Genomic DNA, 21,244 nt, shown 5'->3' with positions numbered 1-21,244 from the left:
TAAATTTCCAAAATCTTTCATATTTTCATGGATCATTGTTCAAATTCGCAGGGTCGGTCTTTGAAGTGCCCCTTCAATGGACAGAAGTCTGACTGTTTTCCAATATTTTAAATATCTCACTATGTCATCTCTGGTCATTCAGACTTCAGTCATTTGAAAGATGCTTTGAGCCACTGTGGCAAATCAAGTTCAACAGTCTTTGGATCGCCACATCGAGTTGATAGCGTATAGCTCACATTTCTTTGTTTCTGTAGGAAGATTGTTCTGAGCAGCTTTATTTCTATATTTCACATTGACGTACACGGGTTCCTCTGCAAAAAGAAAAAGATATTCTCGTTCCGATACAAGGAAATATAGTTTAGTTTCTCCCTGATAGTCTGTATAAGATTGGCTTCTTTTTAAATTGAGAAGCCTTTGTGAAGGGCAATGGCCTATCATGGAGGACATCACCAAGGTTGAGAAGTGAGGGAGAGAAGATGAGATAAACAGTGGTTATGTAACACCAAGTTCGGGGTTTTTAAAGCCTGCAGATTGTCGGAAGGACAGTCTGAGGAGGGTCCACAGCTGTGGGAGAAAATGAGTGAGAGTAGGACGTGATGCAATTAGTCTTGATTTCAACAGATTGGGAAAATGGGGAGGAGGATAGGTGTGTAGGGCAGTAATGTTGGAGCTGAGGAGGAAAAAGAAAAGGAAGTTCAGAGAAACGATGACCATATTAGGATTGATAACATGAAAAGAGAGGTTGGAAACCAGAGGCAAGAGAAGGGTTGCCTATCAGGCACAAAGATGTTTCATATATGTTGTCTAGGAGCATAAGAGTTGCTTTAGAAGAGCTTTCCACTTACAGCGCCTTGGAAGAACGGGTTTGTAGCGGTTTGGCATTGTTGAGATCGACGAGTGTCAATTAGATTTGCATTTGCTGCTGATTAAAATTCCTCAGAAATCAGAATATCTTCCATAACAAATACTTCCACAGTATGGGAGTAAGTCATTATGAAAGTGGGAAGAAATGAGTCATTTTAAAAATTAGGCTTTTGATAGAATGCGTTTCATGTCCTTATTAGACGATAAGAACATAAGAAATAGGAACAGGAGTAGACCCCTCGAGCTTGCTCCGCCATTCAATAAGATCATGGCTGATCTGATCATGGACTCAGCTCCACTTCCCTGCCCACTCCCCATAACCCTTTATCCCCTTACCGTTTAAGAAACTGTCTATTTCTATCTTAAATTTATTTAATGTCCCAGCTTCCACAGCTCTTTGAGGCAGCGAATTCCACAGATTTACAACCTCCTGAGAGAAGAAATTCCTCCTCATCTCAGTTTTAAATGGGCGGGCCCTTATTCTAAGATCATGCCCTCTACTTCTAGTCTCCCCCATCAATGGAAACATCCTCTCTGCATCCACCTTATCAAGCCCCCTCATAATCTTATACGTTTCGATAAGATCACCTCTCATTCTTCTGAATTCCAATGAGTAGAGGCCCAACCTACTCAACCTTTCCTCATAAGTCAACCCTCTCATCTCTGGAATCAACCTAGTGAACCTTCTCTGAACTGCTTCCAAAGCAAGTATATCCTTTCTTAAATATGGAAACCAAAACTGTATAAAGTACTCCAGGTGTGGCCTCACCAATACTCTGTATAACTGTAGCAAGACTTCCTTGCTTTTATACTCCATCCCCTTTGCAATAGAGGCCAAGATTCCATTGGCCTTCCTGATCACTTGCTGTACCTGCATACTAACCTTTTGCGTTTCATGCACAAGTACCCCCAAGTCCTGCTGTATTGCACCATTTTGCAATTTTTCTCCTTTTAAATAATCACTTGCTCTTTGATTTTTTTCTGCCAAAGTGCATGATTTCACACTTTCCAACATTATACTCCATCTGCTCGGTGTTGAAGTATGTGAGCAGAACAGTGGCAGATGAAGTCTAATGAAGACAAGTGCAAAATACTGCACATAGGACGAAAAAATAAGCAACAAACATACTCTGTGAACACTGAGATGAGGAGGAATTTCTTCTCTCAGAGGATTGTAAATCTGTGGAATTCGCTGCCTCAGAGAGCTGTGGAAGCTGGGTCATTGAATAAATTTAAGACAGAGATAGACAGTTTCTTAACTGATAAGGGAATAAGGTGTTATGGGAAGCAGGCAGGGAAGTGGACCTGAGTCCATGATCGGATCAGCCATGATCGTATTAAATGGCGGAGTAGGCTCGAGGGGCCGTATGGCCTACTCCTGCTCCTATTTCTTATATTCTTATGTTCTTATGAGCCCTGGGGCACCCCACCAAGTATTTGACTACACCCCTCCCCAACCCAACATAACACCTTTAATGAAAAATTCATTGCTACCATTTCCAGGGTTTTCTCTGAATGTCCAGAATAGGCTTTCATGCGGGACTTTGCCAAATGACTTTTGGAGATCGAGGAATACTATGCCGCAGGGCTTACCACAGTCCACTTGGGATGTAAGTTCTCCAAAGTAATCGAGCAAATTGGTCAGGCAGGATCTTCCCCTTCTGAAGCCCGAATAATAACTATTTACTAAGTTGTTATACAGCTACACCCTGGCATTATAAATAGAGGCAAAGGACCCAAGTTTCAGGCCGCGCCTAAAACGGCACAGCCCGGACCAGGATGCCCATTTTTCGCGCCAGAAAGTGCGCCTAAAAAAAAAACTTACCTATTCTCCGGCTCCCTGCAGGTCTTCTGCAGCTGGGCGCAGTGCAGCACGAGCCGTTGGGGGCGGAGCCAGGTCCCTGCGCTGAAAACAGTGCCGGGACCTCTGCACATGCGCGCTACAGTGGGCGCGCATGTGCAGTAGCTCCAGGCACCCAAAACTGTGGGAGGGGCCCGAAGCACACAGCCCCTAGCCCTGGCCAAATGGCCTCACTGGGGCTGCGTGAATAAGGCTCCTCCCACCTGACCCGACCCCCGCTCCAAAAAAACAGGAGCAACTCAGGCCGAAACTTGCCCCCATAGAGTCCAAAAGCAAGGACGTTATGCTAAACCTCTATAAAACACTGGTTGGGCCTCAGCTGGAGTATTGTGGCCAATTCTGGCATGTCAAGGATCTCAAGACCTCATAGAGGGTGCAGAGGAGATTTACTAGCGATGAGGGTCTTGAGTTACGTGGAGAGACTGGAGAAACAGGTTGTTCTCCTTAGAGCAGAGAAGGATAAGGGGAGACTTGATAGAGATGTTCAAAATCGTGAATGGTTTTGATCGAGTAAATAAGGAGTAACTGTTCCCATTGGCAGAAGGGTTGAGAACCAGCGGACACAGATTTAAGGTAATCGGCAAAAGAGATATAGGCAACAGGTGAAAAAATAATTATGCGACAAGTTGTTATAATCTGGAATGCATTGCCTTAAAGGGTGGGAGCAGATTCAATAATAACTTCGAAAGGGAATTGGATAAATATTCGAAGGGGAATATTTTGCAGGGTTATGGGGAAAGAGCAGGGGAGAGGGACTAATTGAAAAGGTCTTTCAAAGAGCCAGCACAGGCCCGATGGACTGAATGGCGTCCTTCTGTGCTGTATCATTCTATGATTCCTCAGTCACAGGAGAGATCCTCGGCCTCCTACACTGTTCCAATGAAGCTCAACGCAAATTCGAGGAACAGCACTCATCTTTTGTTTTAGGCACTTTACAGCCTTCTGGACTCAAGATCGAGTTCAACAATTTCAGGCCATAACCTCTGTCCATATTTGGCTCCCTCTTCCCCCACCCCCCACCCCGATCTTATGTAATTTTTTTCTCTCTGTCTCCAATGGCAGCTGGTAATTATTCCACCATTCATACCCTAACTTCTGCTATTACCGTTCCAAATCGGCCCATCATCCCTTTTGGCTCTCCAATCGCTGCTGTCTTTCACCCTATCACAGACCTTCCCTTTTGTTCTTTCCTCCCCTCCCCCTTTCAGTGCTCCTTAAGAATCTGTTCTTTTCGAACCTTCGCCAGTTCTGATGAAGGGTCATCGACCTGAAACGTTAACTCTGTTTTTCTCTGCACAGATGCTGCCTGACCCGCTGAGATTTTCAGCATTTTCTGTTTTTATTTCAGATTCCAGCATCCGCAGTATTTTGCTTTTGTAAAAGTACTAATGGTGGCGTGGGTCAGGTCGGGTAGGGCCGGCTCGAAGGTCATTCGGCAAGACTCGGCAAGCTTGGACCAATCACATGCCATTCAAAACATAGCGGTGAAGCCGGTAACTAGTTTGGCCTGCCGGTTTTTGGACAATAATTCCGGATTTTATTTTATTGATTATCAAATGGGATTTTCTCAAAAATGTCTGGTTTTCGGACAATTCCGATTTTAATTCCGATTTTTGGACAGCCGGATTTGTGACGTTGTATCTGTACATCCATGTCATTTGCATAAAAATCGTCAATTTACTTTGGTCATCTCTGTTTTAACCAAAACCAGGTGCTCCTTACCGTTTTTAGATTGAATTAATCTTCTAGCAACAAAGAAAGTGATGATGGCCACAACCAATGCGATAGACAATATACTGCTAATCAGAATCCATCTTGTCGAATCTGTTAAACAGAACAAAGTAATCAGGCCCTCATTCACTGTCACCATTTGCAATGAAGTTATTGGGTTTATCTATAGACAGATACATGACAATACAAAATTATAATGTACCCAGTTTAATCAAAACTACTGAACCATGAATTCGGGCGGGGTGGAGAGTGTACATCAGACTTTATTAAAAAAAAATGGGCGGGCGATTCAGCTCATTGCTGTATGCCGAAAGTTTCGCCGGCGATAAATGGGCGATAATTGGGCGGTAAATGGGCAGATATATACTGAAGGTCTAGCCCACTACGTGTTGTGATACACAAGGTATCACAATTGTGTGGGACAGGCTGGATGGACCAGAGGGTCTTTACCTGTCCATCATTGTTCGCATGTTTGTCTGTTCTTTTGCTTATTTTCTCCCCGCTTCTCGAGGTACTGGATCATGCTGGGATACAGTTCCACAGGCACAAGCAATCCTCTAGGACTTCACCTGTGACCATTCAGCATGTGTACAGTGTGAGCCTTGACACCAAGTAAATTCATTCATCTGCTTGCAACTGGCAAGTCATCCCACCTTATGGAAACAATGGATATTATATATATAGAATTACAGAGAGTTTCCAGCACAGAAATAGTCCATTTGGCCCAACATTTATGCTCCATAAAAGCCTCCTCCCACCTTACTTCATCTCATCCTATCAAACTATATAGCCTCTGAGTCAAAAGGTTGTGGGTTCAAGTCACACTCCAGGAACTTGAGCACATAAATCTAGGCTGACACTCCCAGTGCATTGCTGAGGGAGTGCTGCAGTGTCGGAGGTGCCGTCTTTTGGATTCGACGTTAAACCGAGGCCTCGCCTGCTCTCTCAAGTGGACGTAAAAGATCCCATGGCACTATTTAACAGAAAAACAGGGGTGTTATCCCCGGTGTCTTGCCCAATATTTATCCCTTAATCAACATAACAAAAAACTGTTTATCTGGTCATTATCACATTGCTGTTTGTGGGACCTTGCTGCGCGTAAGTTTGCTGCCGCGTTTCCCACATTACAACAGTGACTACATTTCAAAAGTACTTCATTGGCTGTAAAGCGTCTGGTGATCGTCAAAGGCGCTATCTAAATACTAGTCTTTCTATAATATATATATATCTATATATAGATATATATACATAAAGCCACTACTGTTTACTACCACATTATGGATATTTGTTACCACCTCAGCTCAAATGGTTTACTGCTCATTCACATTACACTATCTAACAGAACCTCCATATCCCAATCTGCAAAACAGGATTTACAAAATATGCATTGGCCATTTTGACTGAGTCTTTGCCATTTTACAGCTGGCTGAATGAAATATTCACTATTTATGCTGGTTACATGCCAGATACTGGAGAAGTGTGAAATCAGCATTATTGAAGCTGAGTCCTGATTGGCCAGGTTCCTTCCCTCAATGCTGCAGAAGCAAAATGTGCCTCTCCTTTTTATATATGGACCTGAATCACATTCCCTTCCCTTCACCTGAAACTTCTTTCCCTCAGTGAAATTCATGTTTGCTTCTGGAACTCCCTCCTCACAACTTTGGACTTCTGGAGTCTTCCTGGTCCCTAGTTCAGAAAAAAAAGGGTAAATTTGTGACCCTCCCCTCCCAACATAGAACCTCATCAAACCTGGACCTGCGTGACCTCAGACCTCAACCTGATGACTTATGTAGGCCCAACCTCTGACCTGGACTTGTGTTATAGGCTTTCCTCTGAACCACATTGCTGTCTAGTGAGGCTCCACACCAGGAGTGAAGCCGCAAAAACATTACTTTCATTCTTTAAATTCTTAGTTGTGCCAAAAGTTTGACCAGAACCAATTGTGAGTCCTAAATATAGCAAAATCCTTTGAATATGACATACCATGTTGGTTAGGTTTCTTGATACAATCCTGGTTACCAAAACACACAGCTGTTGAGTTGGTGCTCAATTCTAAGGCAAAGAGCAATTATACAATGAATAATTTATACAATTTCTGTCCTTGTTGGGACATCTGAGAAAAATTAGCAGAATATGTAACTCTAACTTGATATGCACAATGAAAGTGGCCCTATCTATTGTGGGATCTTGTGGAGACATCGTTGGTGATATTTCTCCAGTGACTTGAGGTGTCTGCTGTACATGGTCCATGTCTCTGAGTCATACAGGGGGGTGGGTATTACTACAGCCCTGTAGACCATGAGCGATAGACCAGAAATATCACCAACGATGTCTCCGCAAGATCCTACAAATCCCCTGGGAGGATAGGCGCACCAACATCAGCGTCCTCGTCCAACATCCCCAGCATTGACGCACTGACCACACTTGATCAGCTCCGCTGGGCAGGCCACATTGTTCGCATGCCAGACACGAGACTCCCAAAGCAAGCGCTCTACTCGGAGCTTCTTCACGGCAAACGAGCCAAAGGTGGGCAGTGGAAACATTGCAAGGACACCCTCAAAGCTTCCCTGATAAAGTGTGACATCCCCACTGACACCTGGGAGTCCCTGGCCCAAGACCGCCCTAAGTGGAAGAAGCGCATCTGAGAGGGCGCTGAGCACCTCGAGTTTCATCGTCGAGAACATGCAGAAATCAAGCGCAGGCAGCGGAAAGAGCGTGCGGCAAACCAGTCCACCCCTTCCCTCAATGACTATCTGTCCCACCTGTGACAGAGTCTATGGCTCTCGTATTGGATTGTTCAGCCACCAAAGAACTCATTTCAGGAGGGGAAGCAAGTCTTCCTCGATTCCGAGGGACTGCTTATGATGATCTATTGTGATATGCTGATTCCAGGGCTGTCAGTACCCAGGTAATCTTCCGTCGCAACAATCCAGTTTCTCACATGATAATATCCAGTAGCATGCCATTCTGTATATCACAGATCGGTGAAAGCTCAGGTTTGAGGCAAAGCAGGACCAGATCCGAATCTGAACCCATGCTGGCCTAGATCAGAATTTGAATCTATCTAGGTCCAGTTTGGAGTATGAGCCCATGCAAGCCCTGTAAAGTGGTATGGGCCCTCACAGACCTCCAGGTTGGAGTTTGAAACCATGTCGACCCAGGTCAGAATCTAAAGAATAGCACCTTCCTGGTCTACGACTCAGTTCTGCATATAACAGAAAGGTTATTTGTCAGAGTGAGGAGAAACTTCAGCAAATGATTTTACTTTGCATGAAATAACAAGTGCTTCTGGCAAAAACCTTTCTTCCAAGATACATGAGAGTGTGCATGAACCTGAGGGTTAACTACAGCACTGGATCTATTCTAATAAAGAGTTTATTAGTCTAAGACTGCGAACTACAGTTCCAATAAAATCCTGATTAAGTGTAGGCCCTGAGTGTGTCAATTACAGGCTTGCAACAACATTTCTGAAATATTTAGAAGGTGTTCAGCTGGAGCGAAATTAACATGGTCAGTTTCTCAGTTCAATTCCCATCAGACATGTCTGCAGCATAGAGTTACTCTCAAATGCAGCAGACTCTGGCACTAATAGGCTAATTTCACTCAGAAACCAGAAGGACAGGCAGTGTACAAGGTGGAGACATACAGTTGCTGTAGGAGGTGCTCTGAGCATGGTCAGGTTTAGATACGTTGTTAGAACAATATCAGTGAGCTCCACAGACAGATTCTTGAGTTGGTGCGCAGGGCTAGATAAGGGTTGGTATGAAGAGGAATGGGAGATTGAAATGATCAGAGCAGGTTTTGAACATTGATCTCTATGTCAGAGAGGTGAGAAGGGCAGGGTCCATCAGGTAGTGCCTTTCCAACTTGTGGGCCAGGAGGAGCAAGAGTGCTTCCTCCAGCCACCCAAGCTAACTTACTTCCATAATTAGGAGCAGCAGTAGGCCAAATGCCCCTCGAGCATGTTGTACATTTAATAAGATCACGGCTGATCAACTCCACTTTCCTGCCCGATCTCCAGATCCCTTGATTCCGCTCGAGTGCAAAAATCTATCTATCTCAGCCTTGAATATTCCCTCCCTGCAATCAGCCAATGGCCACCCCCACCCCCTCCCCCGCCCCCAGTCACGATTGGACCCACGCAATCGGATTCCCCAGATCGCCGGGCCCCCAACCCACTGCAGAATAGTGGATGCATTGGTTTTGAGCTTCCAGAATTCCCAAGATTCTAGAACGGTCCCCGTGGATTGGAACATAGCAAATGTAACACCACTGTTCAAAAAAGGAGGGAGAGAGAAAACAGAGAACTATGGGCCAGTTAGCCTGACATTAGTACTGGGGAAAATGCTCGAATCTATTATTAAAGAAGTGGTAGCAGGGCTGATTAGGCAGAGTCAACATGGTTTTACGAAAGGGAAATCATGTTTGACAAATCTATTAGAGTTTTTTGAGGGTGAACCTGTGGGTGTGGTGTATTTGGATTTTCAGAAGACATTCGATAAGGTGCCACACAAGAGTTTGTTACACAAGATTAGGGTTCATGAGATTGGGGGGAATATATTAGCATGGATTGAGGATTGGTTAAATCGGTTAAATGACAGAAATCAAAGAGTAGGAATAAACGCATCATTTTCGGGTTGGCAGGCTGTAACTAGTGGGGTGCCACAAGGATCAGTGCTGGGACCTCAGCTATTTACAATCTATATTAATGACTTAGATGAAGGGACTGAGTGTAATGTATCCAAGTTTGCTGACGATAATAAGCTAGATGGGAAAGTAAGCTGTTAAGTGATTGGGTGAGAAGGTGGCAGATGGAATATAATGTGGGGAAGTGTGACATTATCCACTTTGGTAGGAAGAATGGAAAAATAGAATATTTTTAAAAGGTGAGAGACTAGTAATTTGGATGTCCTTATACACGAATCACAGGAAGTTAATTTTCTTACCCAAGCCACATACACTTTCCAGCATGAGTCACTGGACAGCAATCAGGAGCAGAAGCCAGACAGATATTCTCCCACCCCTGTTCCTAGCCAAAAGGCCATCAAGCCTTGGGCCTGTCTTGCTAAGTACCAGCATCCACTGAGCCATCCAGAAGAGTTCAAGCAAACAAAAGGCAACTTTGTAATTGTAATCAGGAAGACATCACATACCAGCTGTGCTGTCATTTAAAGATGTCGCATTTTCTATGAGGACAACTGGAATAATAAAGAAGTGTGTTATTAAATTCATTATATTAATGAAACTTAGAGCACACAAACTAGGCTGTTTTCCAATTTAAATTATTTCTGCAGGGACGTACTTTGACCAAAGACTACAACTTAAGTGAGAATAGTGGACACGTGGAACAGGTTTCCAGCTTGTACGCTGATTCACTATTTTCCTTCAAGCGAGAGCTGAACCCGTTTCTGTCTGGGGTGGGGATCACCTCATTCAAGAAGTGAGAATCCTGTATTACAAATCAGAGTCAGTGTGACCTGCTGGACTAGTTTCAATCAGCTAAAGAGGTCGGAGAGGAATTTTAGTTTTTTCACCCGCTAATTGGCCTGGGGTTTTATCATTTTTTCACCTCTTCCAGGAGATGACCTGGTGGGTAGGGAGTGTATGTATCGTGATGCGTAGAGAATCATAACTGTATGGGACAGGCTAGATGGACCAGCGGGTCCTTTCCTATCGTGTTATTTCTGTATGTATGCAAGTCGGTTGAATTTTAACAGCCGAAACTCAATCATTTCCTCATGACTACGTACCTTGGACCTGCAGGTTAGTTCCATTCCCAGACTTTCTGCACACTGGTGGAGGAATCTCAATGAATACTTCACACAGATACCTCCCAGTGTCATTCATGCTTATGTGGGAGATAGTCAGAGAGCTAACTGTATCATTGAAGAAATGTTGGGTTCTTTCAGTGTAATTCAGGCTAGCCATGGTATTGTTCCCTTTGGAGGTCAGAACTAACAACTTTTCCTCTTGTAAGACTTTACTCCATTCTATTCGCAGGTCTGCACTTGAGCTATTAATCCAACAAGTCATTGTCACCGAGTCTCCTTCCGTTGCAGATAGGTGAGGTGGGGATTGTCTAACCATCAGAATCTCTTCATTCCTACCTGCACGGAAGAAAATGCACAAGGATTAAAAAATTCACTCTTTTGACTCAAAAGACTTTTTAGGATGTCAGGCCCAACAAGCCCTTTCATGCAAATGTATAATACCTCATCCAACTGGAATGCTCCAAATGAACAGTAATGGGATGAATGATCAGGTAAAGTGTTTTTGGTGGTATTGGTTGAGGAAGGAATGTTTGACCCTGAAATGAGCTTCCGACCGTATATCCGCAGCATAACTTATACAGCCTAATTCCACCTCCGTAACATCGCTCATCTTCGCCCTTGCCTCATCACATCTGCTGCTGAAGCCCTCATCCATGCCTTTGTTACCTCTAGACTTGACTATTCCAACACACTCCTGGCTGGCCTCCCATGTTCCACCCTACGTAAACTAGAGGTGATCCAAAGCTCGGCTGCCTGTGTCCTAACTCGCACCAAGTCCCGTTCAACCATCATCCCTGTGCTCGCTGACCTACACTGGCTTCCAGTTAAGCAACGCCTTAATTTCAAAATTCTCATCCTTATTTTTAAATCCCTCCAAGACCTCGCCCCTCCCTATCTCTGTAATCTCCTCCAGCCCTACAATCCCCAAGATGTTTGCGCCCCTCTAATTCTGCCCTCTTGAGCATCCCTGATTATAATCGCTCAACCATTGGTGGCCGTGCTTTCTGTTGCCTAGACCCCAGGCTCTGGAACTCCATGCCTAAACCTCTCCGCCTCTCTATCTCTCTTTCCTCCTTCGAGATGCTCCTGAAAACATACTTCTACTGCACTAATTTCTACTTATATGCTCGGTGTCAAATTCTTATCGCACAACACTCCTGTGAAGCACCTTGGGACGTTTCACTACGTTAAAGGTGCTATATAAATACAAGTTGTTGTTGTTGTTGTTAAATGAATGTTTACCAAGACAACTCCCTGTTCATCTTCAAATTGCATTATGGGATCTTTGACAGCCACTTGAACAATAAGAACAGGCAGACAGGGCCTCTTTTCGACATCTCATCCAAAGGAAAAAACCTCTGACAATGCAGCATTCCCTCTGTTCTGCTTGGAATGTTAGCCGAGATAGATAATGATCTTAAAGCTGGTATGGGGATGGAACCAACAACTTTCTGACCCAGAGGTGAGAGTTCTATCAACTAAGCCAACCTGACACGCTTGATAACTTCAATCTCACCTACCCATCTTTTACATTATAATCTTCAATCAGTTCTCTCTCCAGCAATGCAGTCTGCTTCATTGGTCTTCCTTGGTCACTTTACATAGAATTACATAGAATTTACAGCGCAGAAACAGGCCACTCGGTCCAACTGGTCTGTGCTGGTGTTTATGCTCCGCACTTGCCTCTCCCAACTTATTCCACCAGTCTACTGTGCTTTGGGTAAAGGTTCCAACTCAACTCACCTTGTACACAAGCAACGATACCTGAGCTGGCTTCACTCTCATCTCTCTGGAACACTTAGAAAGTTAAGTAACACGTTTCTTTGCCTGCAATTCGCTGGTGCAGAGTCACGAGCTCACTCGATGTTTTACTCCTTGTCCTTACACGCTTTACATAGAATTATAGAGAATGTACAGCACAGAAACAAGCCATTCACGCACTCCACTTACTGTTGGGGCAGTGTCCGGGGTGCTACGTGGGCGGGACCGTGTAGCACTGACGGGTTTCAATGGCCCTCCCCTTCCATTAAATGGAAGGGCCGCTGCGAACTCTGCAAGCCCTTTGATGGCCTCCACTGGGCCACCAGGGCTGCGTGGTGTCGTGGCTGCAGCCTGGCACTGAAGCGGAGTGCCATGCTGCATGATGGCGACGCGGACCCCACAACATCGCTGGAGCACGGGGCGATCGGTGAGTTGGTCGGGGAAATATAATGGCGGCATGCAGCGCAGCGCACCTCTCCTTTAACTTCCGCTCTGGGAGCGGAAGTCGTCCCGCGATGCATCTCTGCGGCAGCCTCACAGGGCACCCGCCAACTTCCGGTGCGGGCCGCAAGGGGGTCGCCGCGTACGCCGATGACATAATTGCCGGAGGCGCGGCGGCCCGGGGGAGCTGGTAGCGCGCACCGCCCCCTCGCCCCTCCCCCCTCCCCCGGGCAAAAACAGTTTCACACCCCGTTAGCAACACCAGAGGCGCTAATGGGATGCACAGACAAGGGCAATTTAAGCCCCTCTATTTTTATATCATGATTTTAAGGGGAGCTCTCCCAACTTTCACTGATACAATGAGGATGACACTGGTGCCAGATGGTTTCGACCCACTTCTGCCAATAAAATCTGAGTTCTGTGGCTGTCTGAGTCGTTGGAGCATGACATTTCTCCCAGTAAGACAGACGTCTATGATTATTAAGACCCTTTCTTGCATTTTTCAAGAATTTTTTTCATACAAATGGTCTTTTAAGTTCCATTAGGTATCAACTAAGTGGTTTGAGTTAAGAATAATGGCTTCTCACACTAGTTAGGAATGCCTGTAGTGTAAACACTGGTCTTCCTATTGCAATGAACCTAGAGGTTTTATGGCTTCAATTAGTTGATGGCCTTTGACTAAGAAGATTTTATGGCCATATCATCTGGAAAAGTCCATGGTCAAAAGCCTGGGGGATGATTTGATCGAGCTGAAACCATGTGTTAGCTAAAAGCTATTTACCCAGCATTCAGTCCAACAGTTGAACTTCATATTGTGTGGTCCGCTTGCAAGCCCAAACTACATTTTAGGGCATTTGCCCACAAACTTCGAAGGCAACCTTCGAAGTCATTTTGCAGGACATAGGCCAAGCTTGCCGAGAGTAGCCCAGTGCATTTGATTCCTGTCTTGCTACAAATATATTGTTATTTGTTTTTCAATTTGCAGTTTATTTTAAAGCTCCTAGAGGTAAAATTCATAAATGATCATTCCCTGTGTAAAGATTCACATGACAGAAGAGCATATTGGAAAGTCAGGCACTGAGGTCAGTAGGCCCAATTTATGGCTGTTTGATTTTCCATTCATTCTCTGCTCAAATATGAATTTCCATCCATTGAGATTAATGATAAAATCACATTGGTCATAAATCAGGTGCACTGACCCTCACCTCCGAATTCCCAATGTGCAGTCATTGCTCTGCACTAATTCATAAAACCTACCCTCTAATTCCAAGCAGGAGAAATGATTACTTCAATTGTTGACAATTGAAGTTTTGCCAATTGAAGAATTAATTCTTTAAAAAACTAGTCAGTCTTGTTATACCATACAAGTCAGTTATTAGAAAAGTCACAATTAACCTATCCCTTTCAGGCAGTGCATGCCAGATCATAACAACTCGCTGCTTTAAAAAAAATTCCTCATGTCGCCTCTAGTTCTTTTGCCAATCACCTTAAATGTGTGTTCTCTGCTTACTGCCCCTTCCTCTACTGGAAACAGATTCTCCTCATTTACTCTAACTGTTCTTTACTCTAAATGATTTTCAACAACTCAAGCAAATCTCCTCTGAATCTTCTCTGCTCTAAGGAGAACAGCCCCAGCTCCTAGTCTCTCCATATAACAGAACTCCCTCACTCCTGGTAACATTCTAGTAAATCTTTTCTGCACCCTCTTTAAGACCTTGAGATTCTTCCTAAACTGTTAAATTGAACACAATACTCTAGCTGACACCTAATTGATGTTTTATAAAGGTTTAGCATAACTTCCTTACTTTTGCACTCTATGGGCCCAACATTGCCCAACCCCTTTTTGCGGCGTACTGACCTGAAGCACGCCGGCTTTGCGCGCTGGATAGGGCGCCAGAAAAAAGGGGCCCCATCCTGGCCGCTCTGCGGAGTCCCCGGAGTCATGGCATGGCATGGAAACTGAAGGGGAGGGGCGGAGCAACAGGCCAGCGCAGAAAGCACTGCCGGCACCTGCGAGCATGCTCAGTGAGAGCTGCGCGCATGCTCCTGCCCTCCCAGCGCGTCCTGTGGGCTGTGAGCAGGACCCGATGCTCGCAGCCCCTATCTCCGGCCGAAGCGACGCCTGATCTCGCTGCACCCTATCCCCGGCTGAGTGGACTCCCACACTGGCCGGCGGCCCGCTGAGTCCAAGGCAGGTAGGACTTCACTTTTATTTTTTATTTAGTGGCTGTGCTTGTGTGGCTGTGCTTGAAACTTTTGATTGGGGGGGGGTGGGATGCGCGGGAGGAGAGTTTTCCGGGGGGGCGGGGGGAGGAGGAGAGTTTTGGGGGGGTCCATAAATAGATAGAAACTGGTGTGCTGAAAAGTACAATACGAGGATGTCCCTGTCGGTTCAAATGTGGAGTGCTGCAACGAGGAACTTCAACAGTGGAAGGTCAACAAGCTAATTGACCCAACTTTCAGGGCTGCATATATACAGCTCGCATTTCTCAGGTAGGATTTACTTCATTTTCATTAATATTTTAATTGTTTGAGCTTTTCCTTGCAATGTTTGGTGCTTGGTTGTTGAGGTCCTCTTCAGTTCCCTTCCCTTCCCTATCCCTGCCCTAATGTCTGCTGAATGTGCACTGCTTTTTCTTAACTGCTCGCAAGGTTTTTCAGAGCTGGCCACATACGCTGACCTAAGTGGATTTGGAGTGAGTTTTTGCTGACCAAAGTGGCATAAATGGCCAAAACTGGCATAAGTGTCTGAGAACGTCCCCTTTTGAAAAAAAACTGACTTACTCTGGAGCAAATTTTGGGGGGAAAATCGCATTTTTTAACTTACGCCAGAAAAAACAACTTACTCCAGAAAAATTGATGCAAGGCATGACCAGGATTGGGCCCTTTGCCTCTATTAGTAAAGCCAAGGATCCCATTTGCTTTTGTAACAACCTTCTCAACTTGTCCTACAACCTTCGAAGATTTCTGTACATACACCCCCAGGTTTTTCTGTTCCTGTACCGGCTTTACGTTATACCCTTGTGTTTATATTGCGCCTCCTCATTCTTCCTCCCAAAATGTATCGCTTCATACTTCACTGCATTAAATTTCTTCTGCCATATGCCTGCCCATCTCACCAATCTATCTATGTCCTCCTGATGTCTGTTACGATTGCGACATGTGTGCGCACTAGGTCCGTGCAGCAGAGCTGGTCTCCAGTCGTCTTGGTTAATCCTTGCCACAGGACCAAGATCTCGCTCTGTCAAGCCCATGTGATGGCTGGTGTGCAACAGCCTCCACACATTAAAAAAATCCACGCACAGGCATCTTCCACCCTTCAACATGGAATATTAGGTCCTTCATTGAAACACCTGTGAGCTCATCCCTCTTTGGTGTGGAAGTAAGTCATCCTCGATACGAGGGACTGCCTAAGAAGGAGGCATTGTTTACTAAATTTCATGTCATAAGAACATAAGAAATCGGAACAGAAGTAGGCCATACATAAGAACATAAGAATATAAGAAATAGGAGCAGGAGTAGGCCATTTGGCCCCTCGGGCCTGCTCTGCCATTTAATAAGATCATGGCGGATCTGATCATGGACTCAGCTCCACTTCCCTGCCCGCTCCCCATAACCCTTTATTCCCTTATTGCTCAAAATCTGTCCATCTCCACCTTAAATATATTCAATGACCCAGCCTCTACAGCTCTCTGGGGCAGAGAATTCCACAGATTTACAACCCATTGAGAGAAGAAATCCATCTCATCTCAGTTTTAATTGGACAGCCCCTTATTCTGAGACTATGTCCCCTAGTTTTAAGTTTCCCCTGTGAGTGGAAATATCCTCCCTGCACCCAATTTGTCGAGCCTCCCCATTACCTTATATGTTTCGATAAGATCACGTCTCATTCTTCTGAACTCCAATGAGTATAGGCCCAACCTACTCAATCTATCTTCATAAGTCAACTCCCTCATCACTGGAATCAACCTCGTGAATCTTCTCTGAACAGCCTCCAATGCAAGTATATCCTTCCTTAAATACGGAGACCAAAACTGCACGCAGTACTCTCGGTGTGGCCTCAACAATACCCTGTACAGTTGTAACAGGACTTCTCTGCTTTTATACTTTGTCTCCCTTGCAATAAAGGCCAACATTCCATTTGCCTTCCTGATTACTTGCTGTACCTGCATACTAACTATTTGTGTTTCATGCCCCCCCAAGTCCCTCTGCACTGCAGCACTTTGCAATTTTTCTCCATTTAAATTTTAATTTGCTATTCTATTTTTTCTGTCGAAGTGGATAACCTCACATTTTCCCACATTATACCCCATCTGCCAAATTGTTGCCCACTCACTTAGCCTGTCTATATCCCTTTGCAGATTTTTTGTGTCCTCCTCACAATTGCTTTCCCACCCATCTTTGTATTATCAGCAAACTTGGCTATATTACACTCGCTCCCTTCATCCAAGTCATTTATATAGATTGTAAATAGTTGAGACCTCAGCACCAATCCTTGCGGCACCCCACTAGTTACTGTTTGCCAACCGGAAAATGAACCGTTTATCCCGACTCTTTGTTTTCTGTTAGTTAGCCAATCCTCTATCCATGCTAATGTATTACCCCTAATCCCATGAGCTTTTATCTTGTGCAGTACCCTTTTATGTGTCACCTTATCGAATGCCTTCTGGAAATCCAAATACACATCCATTGGTTCCCCCTTATCCACCCTGCGTGTTACATCCGCGAAGAACTCCAGCAAATTTGTCAAACATGACTTCCCTTTCATAAAACCATGCTGACTCTGCTTGATTGAATTATGCTTTTCCAAATGTCCTACTACTGCTTCCTTAATAATGGACTCCAGCATTTTCTCAACGACAGATGTTAGGCTAACTGGTCTATCGTTTCCTGCTTTCTGTCTGCCTCCTTTTTTAAATAGAGGAGATACATTTGCGGTTTTCCAAACCGCTGGGACCTCCCCAGAATCCAGGGAATTTTGGTAGATTACAACCAATGCATCCACTATCTCTGCAGCCACTCCTAAGACCCTAGGACACAAGCCATTGGGTCTAGGAGACTTGTCCACCTTTAGTCCAATTAGTTTACCGAGTACTACTTCTTTAGTGATAGTGATTGTATTAAGTTCCACTCTCCCTATAGCCCCTTGATTATCCACTATTGGAATGTTTTTAGTGTTTTCTGTCGTGAAGACTGATACAAAATATTTGTTCAAAGTCTCTCCCATTTCCCTGTTCTCCATTATTAATTCCCCAGTCTCATCCCTTAGGGGACCAACATTTACTTTAATCACTCTTTTCCTTTTTATGTACCTAGAAACTCATTATATATTTCATGCTAATTTACTTTCATAATCTATCTTCCCTCTCTTTATTATTATTTTAGTCATTCTTTGTTGGTTTTTAAAAGTTTCCCAATCCTCTGGCCTCCCACTAGTCTTGGCCACATTGTACACACTTGTTTTCAATTTGATACCATCCCTTATTTCCTTAGTTAGCCACGGATGGTTATCCCTTCTCTTACAGTCTTTCCTTCTCATTGGGATATATTTTTGTTGCGAGTTATGAAACATCTCCTTAAATGTCTGCCACTGCTCATCAACCGTCCCACACCTCAATCTATTATCCCAGTCCACTTTAGCCAACTCTGGCTTCATACCTTTGTAGTCTCCTTTATTTAAGCTTAGGACACTGGTTTGAGATCCAACTTTCTCACCATCCAACTGAATTTGAAATTCAATCATGTTATGGTCACTCATTCCTAGAGGATCCTTTACTAGGGGATCATTTATTAATCCTGTCTCCTTACACAGTACCAGATCTAAGATATAGCCTGCTCCCTGGTTGGGTCTGCAACGTACTGTTCAAGGAAACTATTAAGGATACACTCTATGAACTCTTCCGCAAGGCTACCCTGGCCAATTTGCTTTGTCCAATCAATATGAAGGTTAAAATCGCCCATGATTATTGCCATTCCTTTTTTACAAGCCTCCATTATTTCTTAATTTATACTCCGTCCAACAGTGTAGCTACTGTTAGGGGGCTTATACACTATGCCCACTAATGATTTTTTCGCCTTATTATTCCTTATCTCCATCCAAACTGATTCTACATGTTGATCTTGTGAGCCAATATCATTTGTCAGTAATGCACTGATCTCATCCTTTATTACCAGAGCTACCCCACTTCCTTTTCCTTTCTGTCTGTCCTTCTGAATTATCAAATACCCCTGAATATTTAGTTCCCAGCATTGGTCACCTTGCAACCACATCTCTGTAATGGCTATCAATCATACCCATTTGTATTTATTTGTGCTGTCAATTCATCTATTTTGTTACGAATGCTGTGTGCATTCAGATAAAGAGCTTTTAAATATGTTTTTTTACCATTTTTTCCTGCTGTGACCCCACTTTCTGATTCACTTTTATGTTTATACATTCTGTCCCTTCCTGACATGCTCTGGTTTTCACTTCCCTCAGTGCTACCCTGCTCTATTGCCTTCTCCTTATTCTTTGACTGTTTAAATTTCAGCTCACCTGAATCCTCCTCCCCACTAATTAGTTTAATACCTCTCTACTGCCCTAGTTATTTGATTCGCCAGGACGCTCGTCCCAGCACGGTCTAAGTGGAGCCTGTCCCAATGGAACAGCTCCCTCTTACCCCAGTACTGGTGCCAGTGTCCCACGAACCAAAACCCATTTCTCCCACATCAGTCTTTGAGCTACGTGTTTAACTCTCTGATCTTATTTACCCTCGTGCCTCAGGTATTAATCCAGAGATTATTACCTTTGTGGTTCTGCTTTTTAATTTGGCCCCTAGCTGCTCATATTCCCTCAGCGGAACCTCTTTGTTTGTCCTACCTATGTCGTTGGTACGCACGTAGACAACTGGATCTTCCCCCTACCACTTCAAAGTTCCTCTCCAGCCCAGAGGAGAGATGTCCTTAACCTCGGCACTGGGTAGGCAATATAGCCTTCGGGACTCAAACTCTCGGCTGCAGAGAACAGTATCTATCCCTCTAATGATACTGTCTCCTACCACTACAGCGTTTCTTTTTACTCCACCCACTTGAATGGTCCCCTGTACCACGGTGCCATGGTCAGTTTGCTCATCCTCCCTGCAGTCCCTGCCCTTGTCCATATGGGGAGTAAGAGCCTCGAAGCTGTTGGACAAGAGCAAGGGCTGAGGCTCCCCCATCACTCCATCCTGAGTCCCCATACCTTCCTCACTCTTAATCACATCCCGTGTCACTGACCACCGATCGAATTTGAATTAATTAATCTAATTGGTGTGACTAGCTCTTGGATCTCAGTGTCCAGGTTACTCTCCCCCTCCCTGATGTGCCGTAGTGTCTGCAGCTCGGATTTCAGCACATCAACACGGAGCCAAAGTTCCTCGAGCTGCGGGCACTTGCTGCAGATATGGTCGCCGTGGACCTCAATGGTGTCCACCAGCTCCCACATGTTGCAGCAGTGACACATCGCCTGCTCTGCCATCTCTACTGTATTTAATTCATTAGATTTAGTTTTTAATCCTGGCCCTTAATTTAAGGCGCTTGATTTGAAGCAAGAAAACGGTCCCTCAAGCCTGCTCTGCCATTCAATAACATCGTGGCTGATGTGCAAACTTTGAATTTATGCCCTGTATACCCAAGTCCAGGTCATTAATATATATCAAAGAGAGCGGTGGTCCTAATATCGATTCCTGGGGAACACCACTGTATACTACCTGCCAGTCTGAAAAACAGCTGTATTCTCTGCTTTCTGTCTCTTAGCCAATTTTGTATCTATGCTGCCACTGTCCCTTTAATCTCATAGGCTTTTAAGTAAAATTAAAGCCTATGTAAGACTACAGCCCAAGTGTTGAAAATTACCCCCATTGACCCGAGCTTGAACGCGTACGTATGCAAAGGAGGTTAAGTGAGAACAGAGTTGGACTCGTTTGTGATGCACCTCACATGACGGAATAACCTGTAATCTTTGATTGTAGTCCCAATTCTCTGATCAAGCTCCCTTTGAACACAGGTTCTCACGAGCAGCGTGGGATCTTATTGTCTCGACGCAATGTTGCAGTATCATTCATTAAATGTTCAGTGACAGCACAGTCCTGTTTTATGCATTTTAAGCAACATTTTCCTTAATTTTCTTTGTCCCATTTGGCACATTCGTCAAAAGAACCTTAATCAGGGATAGAACAGGTATGATATAAAGTGCAGCTCCTTCAGAAGGATTGAGAACATAATCCAGGCTGACACTACTGGGCGATACTGAAGGAGTGATGCACTGTCGGAAGGATAAGACATTAAACATCTGCCCTCACGGTGAATGTAAAAGACCCCATTCCACTATTCAAAGACAAGCAGGAGAGTTCCCCAAGTGTCTTGGCCAACATTTATCCATCAACCAACACCACCAAAACAGATTTAACTGGTCATTTATCTCATTGTATTTTGTGGGACCTTTCTGTGAGCAGATTGGCTGTTGTATCTGCCTACCTAACAAGTGACCGCACTTCAAAGTAATTAATGGGATGGGAAGTTCTTTGGAACACCCCGAGGGAAATGCACTGGTTGGGCCGAATGGCCTCTTTCTGTGCCGTATATCCCGTGGAATAAATGCAACTTTTTTTTCTTTCTTTCTACACTACCCCAGCATTGTGGTTAAACCTTGCTGTCTCTCTAACTCTTTGATATCCTGCTCGATGGGCTTTTGGGTTTCTCAATAATAAAAAAGGAAAAGCATTCATACAGCATTTCATTCTCCACACAGGCCTTTTGTCTCAGTGAACGACATGGCCTGTAGTGACAAGTCCTGGGT

At 44.4% G+C, this 21,244-nt stretch overlaps 1 protein-coding gene across 1 annotated transcript; it reads right to left on the bottom strand.

Moving 5' to 3' along the window:
- Positions 1-189: 189 nt before the first annotated feature.
- LOC139229026 (uncharacterized) lies at positions 190-19,924 on the bottom strand. Its single transcript, XM_070860689.1, has 5 exons — positions 19,753-19,924; positions 10,207-10,563; positions 9,610-9,654; positions 4,448-4,549; positions 190-311 (listed from the first exon to the last, which is right to left on the bottom strand). Exons 1-5 carry the CDS (start codon positions 19,922-19,924, stop codon positions 190-192), a joined length of 798 nt encoding a protein of 265 aa, XP_070716790.1.
- Between the last annotated feature and the right edge of the window lie 1,320 nt (positions 19,925-21,244).

Source organism: Pristiophorus japonicus, chromosome 18, assembly GCF_044704955.1.
Source record: "Pristiophorus japonicus isolate sPriJap1 chromosome 18, sPriJap1.hap1, whole genome shotgun sequence".
NCBI classification, from domain to species: domain Eukaryota; kingdom Metazoa; phylum Chordata; class Chondrichthyes; family Pristiophoridae; genus Pristiophorus; species Pristiophorus japonicus.
The sequence above is the reverse complement of the archived record's forward strand: the minus strand, read 5'-3'. Positions and strand labels throughout refer to the sequence as shown.